Here is a 14,328-nt window from a genome sequence, read left to right on the forward strand (position 1 = left end):
TCCATTTAACCTGTTGTAACTACAACAGTTAAATGATTAATTGCTAAGGGCAAGGTGGGGTGGGGTGTGGGGAGAGGAGGGTCTAGTACCTAATAGCTAGGCTCTGTGGACCCAGTGCAGCCACTTGCAGCCTCCCCACTGCCTGCCGTGAGCAGCCTAGACTCCATGGTGGGCTGCAAGGGCCTGCCCAGAGCCCAGGCTGCTCGTGGCAAGCAGCAGGGAGATTGCAGGTGGCTGCACTGGGATGTGCAGAGCCTAGCTATAGGTACTAGCCCCATTCACTCCTCTTTCCTTCCCACCTGCCCTGCTGCCTTCTGGTTCCTGCTGGGGCATCACATGGCTTCCCTTTCCCCCCTTCCCTGCCAGACTGCGCCCCAGGCTAAACGATGACCGGTAAACTATAACCAGTTATCACTAGGCTTATCAGTTAAATGGCTAATCGCTTAACCAGTCACATCCCTAATGGAAATATGGCCTGCTGCTAATCAACAGATCTCCTTTCAGGAAACAAATTCCCAGCAGATCCCATAAAAAGGGGCATATTGCACATCAGCCACTAACCATGATGCGGTGCAACTTCTAACAACCTCTCTGAGGTTTCTGTGTATACATCAGTTCTTTAGTTGTGACATCTAGACTAGAATAATAGCCCTTGCAGTTTTACCCGGAGGTGGTGTTCCTCTTTGCTCTCTGGCCTAAGTTGTTACAGAGCACTGCTGCAAATGGTCTCCTGACTCTACCGTGAAAATGGCTGGTCTCCAACAGAGGGTGAAACCATTTCCAACTTTAATTCTGTAAGGTGTTTGGAGGCTCCTGAAAGGAAGGACACCAAAATTCTCAATGGTAAATCACCATCACTACCACCACATCAGGGAACTCTTTACAGACAAGGTATGTTAGATGTTGTATGAAAATAGAAAAGGGAGATTTTTCAGGAGCACAAAGGTAACATAAGGGTCATATATTTCATAAGGCATTGAAGCACCTAAATCTAACCTATTTCAAGAGATATTAAGCACCTAAATGTATTTAAAACTCTGGTCCCACATCCCTCTGAATGTAAATGAAGTAAGATGCCTGTCACCCAGAGAGAGGCACCACATCTTTGAAGATACGAGAGCACCTACCATGACCGAGATGTGAAGGATCCTTAGCTCTTCTTCCGCTGACTCTGTCTGGGGTTCTACAGTGGGGTCCAAGCCAGGAAGACTGGGGGCACCATCTTGGTGGTGGATATGGAAAAGCAAAGTACCATTTTCCAGCCACTGCTGCCTCCAACGCACCAAGGGAATGTCTTCCGTGTTCCCAGAGATCTCTGGAAAAAGAAAACAAGGTTGATACATTAACACAGAGATGCCATGCAAAAAAAGCTTGTAACCCAGTGGTTTTCAAGCTTTTTAGATTCAAGGCACCCCTGTATAACTTGAGCAGCATCCCATTTTAAAGACTAATTTATTACAGAGCTTACCTCCTTGCAGAGGGGCCAGGCAGTGGAGTCAAGGAGCAGCCAGGCAGGGAAAGCCTGAGTCTGCTCTTATCTCCTCACATCTCACTTCTCTCTGTACCCTTCAAAGGATCTCATGGCACTCCAGGGTATCCCATCATCTTGGCTGAGAATCAGTACCCTAACCCAGTCTGCTTCTTTCTAAGGAATCATTACAGTGAGTGACCTACTTCTGGCTGAGCCAGGCACAAGCAGGCCAGCGGGGGAACATCAAGCATATCAGGACAGCAGAAAACTGTTGCACTTGAGCCTTGCAGGCTCACTACCATCCTTTTCACTGCATGCTATCAATGGCTCATATAATCCCAAAGAGCAAACACATAATTGCTTCCCTCCTCTAAACTGCAGTGTAAGGTAGCTGCAACTGGTAGGAGGATTTACCAAATATACCTGCCAAAGAGCCTGTCAGTTATGGCTGTGAAAGTACTTGGCACTTACTATCTATTGAGAAAAAGGAGGCCTGGCAGCATATTTCTGGCCCTCATTCAGCAAAGACCCAAAGCATATGCTTCTACTCCCACAGCATTCAGGGGGAATATGCACCAACTCACTTTGGACACAGAGACATGGAGCTGTGCTGCATTTTCAATTTTAAGAGGACAGGAGAAAGGACTCAGTGAATCTTGCTAGCCAAAACGGGCTCATGGCAGAGAACAGACAAGGCACTCTTAGTCTCATCTCCACCGAAGCACAGCAGAGAAAAGGCCTAGCGTTCCTTGGAGTGCTAGTCCGTGGAAGTCCACGGCAGTCTGAAAGCTGACAGGTAAGGTACCTTGGGACTCCCCAGTAATGTTAAGACTGCCTCTGTGCAAGCAAAGTAGCTCAGAGCACCACCCACCTCCAGTGCTTCCTCACTCAACCCCAGCATACCTTACATAAAACGCTTTGGAACGGAGCATGAGACAGTATAAGCCAGGAGTGGTCAACCTGCAGCACAGGTGCCACAAGGGGCACAGGCAGCCCCTGCGGGCGGCACAGCAGCATGGGGGGTGGGGGAGGAAACAGTAGCAGATAGTCCAGGGAGCAAAAAGCAGAGCATCAGATCAGGTTGAGGGCACAGGGAAGGAAGCAGAAAACAGCACAGGTAAAGGAAAGGCATCTAAGTGGCGCTCAGGGAGGGTGCAGGGCAGGTTTTGTAGCACACCTGCCAAAAGAGTTGGCCCTTGCTGGTATAAACTGTCATAATTCTATCAGCACCAGTTTCAACAGAGCTACAAGACTTGTACCAGGACAAAGTCACCCAATATCTCGAGTGCTGCTTTTTCCTAATACTAATCTGAGACACTGACTCCAGCTGCACTTACACCTAGAAGGGGCAGTCTAGAGCAACGGTGCTCAGCCTCTGGCCCAAGGGCTGATTTGGCCTATAAGAGCGTGTCATCTGGCCATTCCCCACAGGTCCAGAAATTTGGCAGAAGGGAGAACAGGGGCAGAATTAATTGGCACAGCTTTGAAAGCCATGGTAGTTAACACTGCCGTCAGTCCCCAGCCCCATTAAATTTCTGGACCAATCGGGAATCACATGGGCCGGATGATAATATGGTCCTGTGCACACAGACCAGTCCTGCGCCACTCATCCAACCTGTGGGGCTGGAAGGTTGAGCACCACTGATCCAGAGAATGTATCCAAACCTTGAAGCGCAGAGAGCAAAGCATAGCATTCATCACCCTTCAAACAGACCCCAAGGATGGGAGAGGTTTTGGGGCTCTGATGAATACTTTCCTCCATCTCCTTTCCCAGCAGGCAACCTTGCATGAGACAGCCTTGTTACCTGGTAAGTTTAGGTGGTTTCCAGAGTGCTTAACCTATGGACCTGCTGCACATTAACACCTTTTAAGTGGCTTAAATAACTCATTATTAGATTTAAAGTTATGCCAGGGCAGGATTATCTCCAATCTGCCTAATTTTGTTTCTGTTCCATTACTATCTGGCCACCTCCTACAGCTAATCTGACCAAGTTGAAGTCCTCCAGGATCCCAGAATGCCGGGCCCCCCCTGACTCAGGGCGAGTGTGGACACTGGGACACAGCAGCACTGGGCATGGTGCCTCATGCCTCACACCCCAGGGATGTTGGACAGAGCGAGTGACACAGCCCTGGAGTACGCAGCAGCTGTGGTACCTGCTGCCACCACCCATGCTGGCTCTGCTCCTGTCAGCAGTACAGGGAGCTATGCTCCCACCAGCAAGGGCACAGGGGAGAGATGCTGCCTGAACTTCAGAGAAAAAAGGATTGGGCCCCTCAGAGTGAATGAGCTCCAGGGATGCATCCTGGCTCTGTACTGAGAGCGGGGTCACCAGGCTTACACCCTGACAGCCCTGAGAGCAGGAGCCACCACAGCTTGATGAGACCAGAGAGCCCCAGGGAAGCAGCTTGACATCACAGTACTGCAGCAGCTCTGTGCTGAGAGCAGGGCTGCCAGGGCTTAAGCACGAAACGGAAGATCCCCAGGGTCTCGCTGCCACTGACAGTGGTGGGCCACTTTCTGCCCAGCAAGAAGAACGGACGAGTCCTGCTGCTGCTCACCAAGCCTCTAGTGGCAAGTCTCAGCTGTGTGGGTGAAGGACAGTCAGAACAGGTTTTTCGCTTTACCATGCAACTCCTCCACTAAGCTGAACAACGCTAAGCCAATTAACTTTTGTTTGGCTCAGCGCAAGGTCTAACAAGGCCCAGACATACTTAGCCAGTGGTTGTTGCTGCTGCCTACAAACATATGACTTTTGGCTCATGTACAAGCCAACAGGCTACCAAGTATCAGTCCAGCCAGGCACAGCCTAATCTGTTTACTTTACTAGTTAAAGGCCCATCTAGCTAGAAATAAAACTCTGCTGTAATGCTATTTGCAAAAGTCTCCTTCATAAGAGGAGCAGTGAGTGCCATGCACTAGTTGAGCAACTAGAGCATGATCAAAATCATTGTTTGGTCCCCTGTTCCACACAAAATAACACTGTCAACCTTCAGATAAGCCATTTTTCTTGCAGGGGCTGGAGGGGTGGAGGGCAGGGGAAGAGGTAGTGTGCCCTACCCTACCTCGAAATTTAACATGGTATACTAAACTTCACGGCAATCCAAGCAAGCATGTAGTGTATTAACTCTAAGTGCTCTATCTTTAAATTTAAAAAAGAGGAATACATTCTGGCCTATACAGCATGGCTGGTGCTCTGCTACAAAGCTATCAAGGTGGCGAAGGGGTGAAAGCCCTAAAGCTACCTACAACTAGTAGTGACTTTTTTTTTTACCTCCATAGGAAGAAGAGGTCTGTGTTATAGCAGCAGATGATTGATATTTTATTCCCCTGGCTACATATGTGTTTTATCTAGAGACTATGGTTACTGCAAGATGAAGCATTTTAATTGTTATTTAGATCAGCAAAACAGGAAGCCTGGATTTAAATAATTTATTTAAATCCTGGTTAAACATGAACTTTGAAACTTACTTTCTCTTCAAATGGCATGATCTTTAGAACAGTTTGAATTTTACAACCCAATATAGCTTTCGCACTACACTTCCTGCTCTTTTCTTGCTAGCTCTACACATTTAACTTCCTCACTTATTTACATTTTAATACATTGGAAAATGGCAAAACAATGTTTTTGTTTTGGGGGTGTGTTTTTGTTTTTTTTAAACTAAAACACATTTGTCAGGATTTGCGTCAAGCTATATTTGAATGGAACCTGGAATTAGATTAAAATGCACAGAAGACATTTTGTTTATTTAATTTATTTATTTATTGTTATTAAAGGAAAAATAAGCTAGAATGTTCTGGATATGGCGGGGGAGGAAGGGAGAGTGTATCTATCTGCACCTGTTCTGCATTTCAAAACTAATCTGATTAAATTAAAAGAAATATTCAGTACAATCTTCAGTTCTTTTCCTCTCACCATGGGCCAAATTATCAGAGGCATTTACATGCCTAAAGATACAGGCAGATGCCTAGTGGGATTTTCAAAAGTGCTTACGCAGGGTAAGCTTATAACTCCAACTTACTTTTTGATTCCCTTTGAGTTCATGAAAGGGAGACATCTAACCTGCTCATGAACTTTTGAAAATTCCACCGGGCACTTACATGCATCTTTAGGCAAGTAAATACCTTTTGAAAGTCTGGTCACATGTGTTTTGGATTTTAAAATTCGCAGCTCTCTTCCTCTCCCACCTGGCTTTTTATTCATAGGCTAGAAGAACACAAAACTTCCCTGCTTTTTTTCAACTCCCAATTGGTTTCTTAACTTCGAATGAACTAGCACAACATGAAGAAAATATCCTCCCTGCACCTGCTAGCTAATGTGAAATTAAAAGTAATTAAGGCAAAAGCTTTTATGCACAACAGGAACTGAAAGTACTGACATTTGGAAAAAATGTAAATACCGGCATTTCCTCCATTGTAAAAACTGAAAATAATAGATACTTAGTGCAGCACATAACATTATGACATTTATAAAGTTTGATTTGTCCTCAGAAGTTACAGATATATTTCATCCCTAATTCTGTATATTATTGAGTAATATGCCCCCTTCAACTCATTAATAGTTGATGAGAGCTCATCGGTAGAGATAATTTAAATGATTAATAGAGTACAGTAAATTCAGGCCTCATCACAGGTTGTCATAATTTCAAATTTATTTTAAAGAGACAAATGTGGTTAGATTTAAAAAAAACAGATTTACATTAAAAAGAAGCCTATTTTTTAATCCACCAAGCCATGTTGTATCCTCTTTCTACATACACATATACCATCACCCTCTCCATATACACCTCTTATGCAGAGGCACCCCAATTACTAGAAAATACTAAGAGACAAATATGGCTAAAAGATTCCTCTTCACAGGTTGTGTCTACATGTGCATTTAAGTGCACTTAAATTTAATGTGCATTAGCTTAATGCACACAGAGTGAATGCGCTTTAACGTGTCTACATGTGCGTTAATGAACTTTAATTATTTGCGCCTAAATTTGATACCTGCATTTGCAGGTATCAAATTTAGGTGCAAATAACCTAAATTCCCCATTTTTAATGTGCATTAAGGGCACACGCATGTAGACACGCACGCTTAATGTTCACTAACTTAGGCTAATGTGCATTAAAGCATCATGTGTAGACACAGCCATAATGCACCTATACCAATGGCTGTGCACATGGTCAGATCTAGGATTTTGAAAAGAGAGGTGTAGATGGTGTGATGCATCAGCATATATAACACACCACATATTGGTATTTTTCTACAGTTCAAGGGAAACTAGAAGCTTCACTCATACACTGGGGGGCTAGCAAATATTATTCAAATTAAGATGAAAGCAAAAAATATAACAATTGGAATGTGCACTAAGTTGTTAGGTTTAAAAAAATGCAACACTAGGCAAAAATGAGTCAAAAGATACTGTGTCATTAATTCTATGGCCATTATAGTGAGATGTACGTCTCTTATTCCAATACACAAAACAAACTATTGCCTTCCTGAGCATTTTGACAATCCCTCCAATACTCAACTGTCAATAATTTCTACACCTGAGTTAATATTACCACACCTGAATTAAGTGTTTTAGCTAAAGTTTAAAAGGTCTGAAAGTCTGTGAAATAGAAGAGCAACGTTACCAGGAACAGCTAACAAACAGCAGAACTGCAGAAGAAAGGATAGTTTGAACTGGAGCATTAAGAGCCTTAAAAAGAATAGAAGAGTATTAACATCTGTGGAGTGGAGGCGATGACTGCGGGCGCATCTACAGAAGACTTTTTACTGCGCACTAAGCATGTATGTCTACATGTGAGCATGCTTACTGAGCAGTAAATGGCGCTACTTGTGAGTAAATTTGCTACCTGCAAATGCAAGAAGCAAATTTACTTGTGAGTAGTTACTGTGCAGTAATTCATGTATAGATGCCAACTGGGAGCAGATTTGATCTGGGACAGCTCCACCACTAGAGGGGCAGCCTAAGGGTAGCCCCAGGGCTCTAAGGCTGGGAGCCTCTCCTGCCCCAATGGCTGGGCTGGCTCTATGGCAGCCCCTGCCTCAGGCCCTTAAAAGCCTGCAGGCATTTTGAGCCCTGGGGAGGGATACCTGTGCAGGGAACCTGAGGCAACTCCAGGCCCCTGTGTGCCCCATGGCAAGCCGCAAGCCAACTGTACCAGCCTGCCTGCACCCCAGAGCAACTGCCTGGCACTGCATTGCCATGCAGCTGCCAGGCCTGTCAGCACCCATACCCAGCTGCAGGCAGCTCTCAGCCACTGGGGCCAGCTCCAGCTGCCTGCAGCCCACCCCCCAACTGCCTGTCTGGAGCCTGCAGGTGCTGTGGGGCACTGCCTCACGATACAGCTCTGCACTATGCCCTTGTGCTGGGCACTACAAGGAGCCAAGTGGTAAGCTCTGCACTTTGGGAAGGGCTGGCCCCACCCAAGCCCCTGCCCCCATCCCTGCCTAGGCCAGCTGCACTCCCCTGGCCCCCGGACTCCCCCCACAGCATACAGGAAGGCAGGAAACAGCACAAAACTTTATCAAGCAGCCCATGCCCCAACAGCTAGGCAGGCACAGGGCTCTCACATGCTAAGGAATGCATTGATGCTAGTGGCAATGTCTTCCTTGGCTGCAAGAGGCAGAGACATATAGTACAACCACAGATAGCCCTCTAGGTGGTGGCAGAGGTTGCAGAGCAGCCTGGGCTTGCCCCCCATGCTGTCGAAGTTCAGGGTCCTGTGCCAGTTGTGCAGATGCACCTGGGGCAGCATGGCAATCATCAGCAGCAGGATGTAGTGGGTCAGGCACTCCTTGGTCCACCAAACAGCTCCTTTTGCAGTGCCCATGATACATGCAGCAGAGGCATGCTTGGACAGCAGCACTGGTGCAGGGGGGAGGGAGGGCTGGGCACAGGATACCTCCCCAGAGAGGCCTCCTGCAGAGAGGGCAGGGGCATGGGCAGCCTAGTCATCTGGGAGCTCTGTGCCTCCCAAGCCTGTGCACCATGGGCTTGGTGGCAGCACAGAAGACAGGTTGGCCTGCAGAAACGGGGGTGGCAATGGGGTCTGAAACCATAGCAACAGGTGCTGCCAGAAGACTGGCCTGTCCCGCCCTATGAACGGGGCAGGGGAGGCAGGCTGCCTGTGGCTAGCACCCAGCAGCCCATCTGCCCCTGCAGAGTAAGCAGGGATGTGGGGCTTGGCCGGTGGCTGCCTGGATGATTTACCATGGTCCCTAGGCACCCATGCATGCCCAGCTCCTGATCTGAGGCCGGTCAGCTCATGGCCCTGGTACAGAACATCTTATCTCACAAATGTTGCAAACTGTCACAAACAGCTTCTTTTTCATGGCTCTGCAGCTGCAGTTGGCAGCTGGGATGCAGCCTCAGGGTCTCCACCACCCATAGCCGGGGCCCTGTGGATGACTCAGCTCTGCAGGAGACAGACGCAGAACCATACCATCCTCCTAGACCAGGTAGTGATGGCATCAGAGGACCACCCAGTAGACAAACAGGCTTAGTGGGTGGAATACATGGCCCACCAGGACAGGTGGCAGGTGAGGATGCATGGGACTGGGCAGACTGGGAGTTCCAAGTGAAGCTCCTAACCCTGGAACGCAAGCAGTTGGAGGCCCTGTGAGAGTAGACTGTGGCCCTGGACAGGGCAGTGCAGGCCACAGACAACAACTGCCAGGTGCCGGACACCATCCTGGCCCTGGCGGTCGCCTTTGTGCCAACAGCTGCCTGGTCCCTGACCCTAGCTCTGCCTGCCCCCTGGCAGCCACCCACCACCCAGCAGCAGGCCCCACCATGAGCCTGGATGGAGGCCCAGCACCACCTCCACCAGCCAGGAGCCTCTGCCCCAGACTCCACCCTGGGTCCCCCATCACTCAGCCCCCCTGCCTGGGCCCAGGACTGCTGCTTGCCCCAGCTCCACACAGGTGGACCTGCCTGCAGTGGGGCCAGGACTGCACACTAGCCCTGCTGGCCCTGGACACTGGCTGCCAAGGGGGGAGCCACCCATACACTGGCCACCACTGCCCCTGGGTGAGCTCCCTGCCCACCAGGCTCACCATGGCATATGCAACCATGGAGGAACAGCCAAAGGCTGCTGGCTGCCTGTCCCCAGGCTCTGCCCCCACCCCCATGTCCCCCCTCCCCCCGGGAGACCACACAAACCACACTGTAAATAGTTTTCACAGGGAAGAGAGTGTTTTATTGTTGGTGGGTGGGGTGGGTGGTGGAAGGGCTCTGTTGCTGGGAGTGGGGGAGGGGGGAGAGAGACTCTGTTGTGGAGGAGGATCTGTTGGATGTGAGAGAAATAAAAACTTGTTCTTCTGAGACATTTCTGCAGTAAGCGTGGTGCTGGGGGTGAGTGGGATGCCAATGGGTGGCTGCCCAGGCAGGCTACAGCGGGGAGAGCAAGAGAAGGTGGTCAGCCGCACCTCTTGCACCTGATGCCCTGGCCCCCAGGGGCATACGTGCAGCTCTCCCAGGGCCTCAGCAGGGGAGGGGGGCCCACTGCTATAGCCGACACCACAGCTACAGTGTTCCCACTGCCAGGTGTCCTCCGCACACCATGCCTCCTCCACCCAGGCCTCACAGAAGAGCTCTTGCCAGGCCTCACAGATGTTATTCAGTATGCAGGCTGCAAAGATAACCAAGGGGAGGTTGTCCTTGGCAAATTGAGGAGAGCAATGAGGGTTTGCTAGCATCCCTTGAGGTGGCCGAAGGCGCACTCCACCAGTATGCGGGTCCAGCCCAGGCATTGGTTAAAGTGGGTCTGGCAGGGGTCCAGCTGGGTCAGGCGGGGGTCTCCTGCTGCATGAACCATGGCAGGAGAGCAGGTAGGTTGGGTCCTCAAAATGAGGAGGGCAGAACCACCATGGAGCCTAGCTGCAGGTCCAGCACCCCGGCACAAAGCAGCTACTCTACACCAGGGCTGGCATGATGGAGATGCAGAACGCAGGCATTGTGGGCACTGCCCACCTAGCTAGCACTCGCATTTGTGAAGTTCGACGACAGCCTGAAGCACAATGGAGTGAAAGCCCCTTTGGCAATAGTAGGAACAGTCACCATGGGGACGAGCAGTGATGCAGATGTGCATCCCGTCCAGGGCCCCGAGGCCCTGGGGGAGTCCCAGGGCACAGAATCCCACCACCATCCCCATGGGAACATGTATATGGAGCACCGTGTGCCCCAGCATGTCTTGGAGGGCACTGCAAACCTCCAGGATGGCCTCCCTGGTAGTAGCCTTGCCCACCCCAAAGAGATGGCCCACATAGTGGAGGCTGGCAGGCATGGCCAGCTTGAGCACATCCATGGGGAGAGTCCATGGGGATGTCCATAGGGAGAGGCAGCTGCACGGCAGTGTCCTGTCACTCCATGTGTGGCCAGAGATTCTCCAGGAGGTCCCAGAAAGTGGCCCGGGTCATCCAGAATGCCTCCAGCCACTGCTCATAGCAGGTTTGCTACACTATATGAAACCACCAGTCCTGGCTGGCCCAGAGGCAGCGGGGCTGGAGGCCCAGGAGAGTGAGGGCAGCCCCAGCAGCCCATCGTTGGCATCCCTGCCAGGGTCCAGCAAGCAGGATAGGGTCCAGGCTGCAGCTGGATGGCAGTGGCAACACTGGGATGGTCCACTGTGGCTACACAAGTGATCACTGTGCATGGGAGAGCCAGGAGGGCCCAGATGGCTGTGGTCTAGCCGGCAGTCAGCACAGCAGGCCAGCAGGGCCAGCATGGTGGCCAGCAGGAGCCCAGGGCACTGGTCATCACTGCCAAAGGCAGGGGCTGGATCAGTCATGGTGCAGGGAGGCAGAAGCGGTGAGGAGAGGGCTGCCACATGCTGCCCCTACACTGTGTGTGCTGCTCCTGGACAGGGAAGTGGCTGGCAAGGGAGCAGAGAGCAGGGCTGCCTTTTCAAGATGGCTGCCAGCTGCTGGCAGCTGCAGCTGGAGATTCAAATTCCCCCCAGTGGTGGCAGAGGCCCATTGCAGGGCCACGGGAAGTGGCACCAGTTTGCTGCCAAGAGCAACAAATCTGCTGCCACATCTCTGAATGTGTAGATGCCTGCCCGGGAGCATTTACTTGCAAGCAGTTTAGTTGCAAGTAGTTTAGTAAACTGATCTCTCATCCAAATGCATGTGTAGACATGCCCAATGAGTCATGAAGTCAGCACTGCCTGAATAGAAATGTTGCCCTCTGAGGCAGTTAGTTTTAAAGTTTGGATGGAGCCGGTATCAAAGCATGGGTGCAACTGGATCCTCCCCAGGCTGTGCACACTAACGACCTGTCTTTTCTATAAAGACAATGTCAGAACTAACCTATGACTTCCTGCCTCTGCCCCGGCCAACAACTGCCTTGTACGTCCCCCTTCCAACATTAATCATAAATCTCATCAGTCAGTTCCTCAGCTGGTCTGAAATGGGTGCCAATCCTCTGTGGAACTGCACCTGCAGAAGATCTGACTGCACAAGTCCATATGATGCAATAGATTCGAGGCTTGGGAGGAAAGAAGCTGAAAAGCCAGTAGAAGGGGAAAGAAAGAATAATTTCAAGTTCAAAGTTTGAAAGATATTGATGACAGGCCTGGTCCCCACATGCCTTTCACTAAGGCCTTGGAAGTGAAGCCATTAGCATGGTATTAACTTCTAACACCTATGTTAAAAAATAGCCTGCCTGAGTCAGGGGTTAACAGCATCAGGAGACCACTAATTATCCTGCGAAGTGTTAGCCTGGTATCAAATGTGACCTGCGTCCTTAACATCTACAGGAATATCAGCCTCAGCAGACCCTTGCTTGTTCTATAAACATAATGGCAGACACAGAATACTGCCCAAACCATCTGTGAAAGGAGAGATGGGGAGAACAACAGAGAAGAGCAAGCAAGTAGGGCGAAGGGAGAGAAATAGAAGTGTTAGAGAAGGAAGAAGGCAAATTTAGGAGAGGAACAAGTATTTCTTAGGGACTTGTTACACCTTATGCTGTAAGCTCCACACATGTTAATCAGCTTAGTGAAGCAGTCACACCTTAAGGAAAAAAACCTTCTCTGACTGTCCCCCATCTGCACAGCTGTGAGTTGCCAACAGAGATTTGGCAAGCAAGCTCCAGGGCTGTGGCACTTGCTCTGCCCAGTGGGAGCAGCGAGCCGCTCCAGGTAGCAGTGGGAAGCACCGCAGTCACCAGGAACTCCAGGGCTGCAGTGCTCACTCTGCCCGGCATGCTGGGAGGTGAGGTGCCATGCCCAATCCTGCTGCACCCCAGCATCCCCACTTGCCCTGACTCAGGATGGGCCACTGCTTCCTGGGATGTTGGAGGATTTTAATTTGGGCAGAACAGTTGTAGGGAGTGGCCACACCTTAATGGAACAGGAGCAAAATTAGGCAGATTAGAGATTATCCTGCCCTGGAGTGGCATAACTTTAAACCAAATAATGAGTAGATGTTAATGTGCAACCAGTCCAGGAGTTAAAAGCTCCAGAAGCTGCCTAAAATTACCATGTAACAAGGCCTTCCATGTGATATCATTTATTGGACCAACTAGGTAGTTGCGATAAAGACAGACAAGCTCAGATCTAAGGAAGAATGTTTTACATTCAAACGCTTGTTTAACTTTATCCCAAATATACAGCTGGTCCAGTAAAAGATATCACACTAAAAAATCCTTGCCCGTCACATAATTTCCAGACCAGCATGGCTACAATATCACTCTTAGCAGAAAAAGGATGGGCAGGTAGAGGTAGTCCAACTACAGTCACTGGAGCCTCTGATTTACATCAGCTGAGGAGCCAGCTCACTTAACTTGTTAATACAGTCACCTTATGAGCCCTTGCTAAATGAGGAAATAGTTTTTCAACATTTGACAAAAAGCACAGTAACATTTAACATGACTTTTGAAAGATATACTAAAAAGATCATATCCACCATTTCAATGAACAAGTCATTTTACAGCCACAGCTATCTCAGGCAGGATCCTACCAGTCCTCTAAAGACACATCTGAAGCCACAACACCCCAAAATCAGCTTCTCCTTCAGTAGCACAGGAGTGCACAAGAAGCCAACACACACTGCACTTGGGGTCAGTGCCAGCTGTTACAGTGTCAACAAGACCCAAAATCAACAGGAACTACAGGAGCAGACTCTTCAAGGTCTAGGGTTTCTTTAGTACTCTAAAGTAGCAGCACACTAGTAAATGCAACATTAAAATAGTGTCTCACCGGGTGTGTCTACACAAGATGTTACTGTGCATTTATTTAGTACTTGTATGATCAAGTACTAAATAAATGTGCAGTAACAGGAGTTACTGTGCAGTAGCGCCAGCAAGCACCTTTTTAGTGATGCTACTGCGCGGCAGCCTAATGATACCGCACAGTAGCATATTAGCACTGTTTGTACTGTGAGATGCTACTGCACAGTTAGCGTCCTGTGTAGGCGTGCCCAGTGAGAAAGGGTTCCTTCAAGTTTTGCTGTTTTCTACGTTTCTCTCTGTCTCATTGCATTTTTCACATCCAGATCTGAGAAGATGCACTTTTTTTCTGTCATATTGGCAAACTCCTGTTCTTAAAGTTAATGGGAGTTCAAGCACTAACTGCAGAATTTGACCTTAGGAGACTGATCAACCTTGGAGATTTTAAGGAAATAAGAATCTCTAGAAAGTTCTTGAACATGTAGGTGAAATTCCCCCTCCACTTCCTCCAATAGAATGTTTTCTCTTTTAAATTCTCTATGAGATGCACAGGTTTCTACGAGCTAAGCCTGAAGTACTTAATGGCTTCAATGAGAACAGGAGCAAGGATTGTGCCATACTGCCATGACAAGTCAATCCCATATATATGGTAATTTTGGCAATGCTGGTGGCTGCAATGTTTTCTCTAGCAC

General features: G+C 49.1%; 1 protein-coding gene across 12 annotated transcripts in view; it reads right to left on the bottom strand.

Annotated features, from left to right (window-relative positions):
• ASTN1 (astrotactin 1) overlaps positions 1-14,328 on the bottom strand; it is a 260,656-nt gene that overhangs the window by 166,874 nt on the left and 79,454 nt on the right. For all 12 annotated transcript variants that reach the window (XR_009462441.1, XM_059728333.1, XM_059728331.1 and 9 more), the window contains exon 2: positions 1,128-1,315. Coding sequence is in view for 11 of the 12 variants with exons in the window: in XM_059728333.1 (XP_059584316.1) it covers positions 1,128-1,315 (188 nt within the window). In the remaining variant the exon portion in view is untranslated. The remainder of the gene's footprint in view (positions 1-1,127; positions 1,316-14,328) is intronic.

This window comes from Alligator mississippiensis, chromosome 5, assembly GCF_030867095.1.
Source record: "Alligator mississippiensis isolate rAllMis1 chromosome 5, rAllMis1, whole genome shotgun sequence".
NCBI lineage: Eukaryota > Metazoa > Chordata > Crocodylia > Alligatoridae > Alligator > Alligator mississippiensis.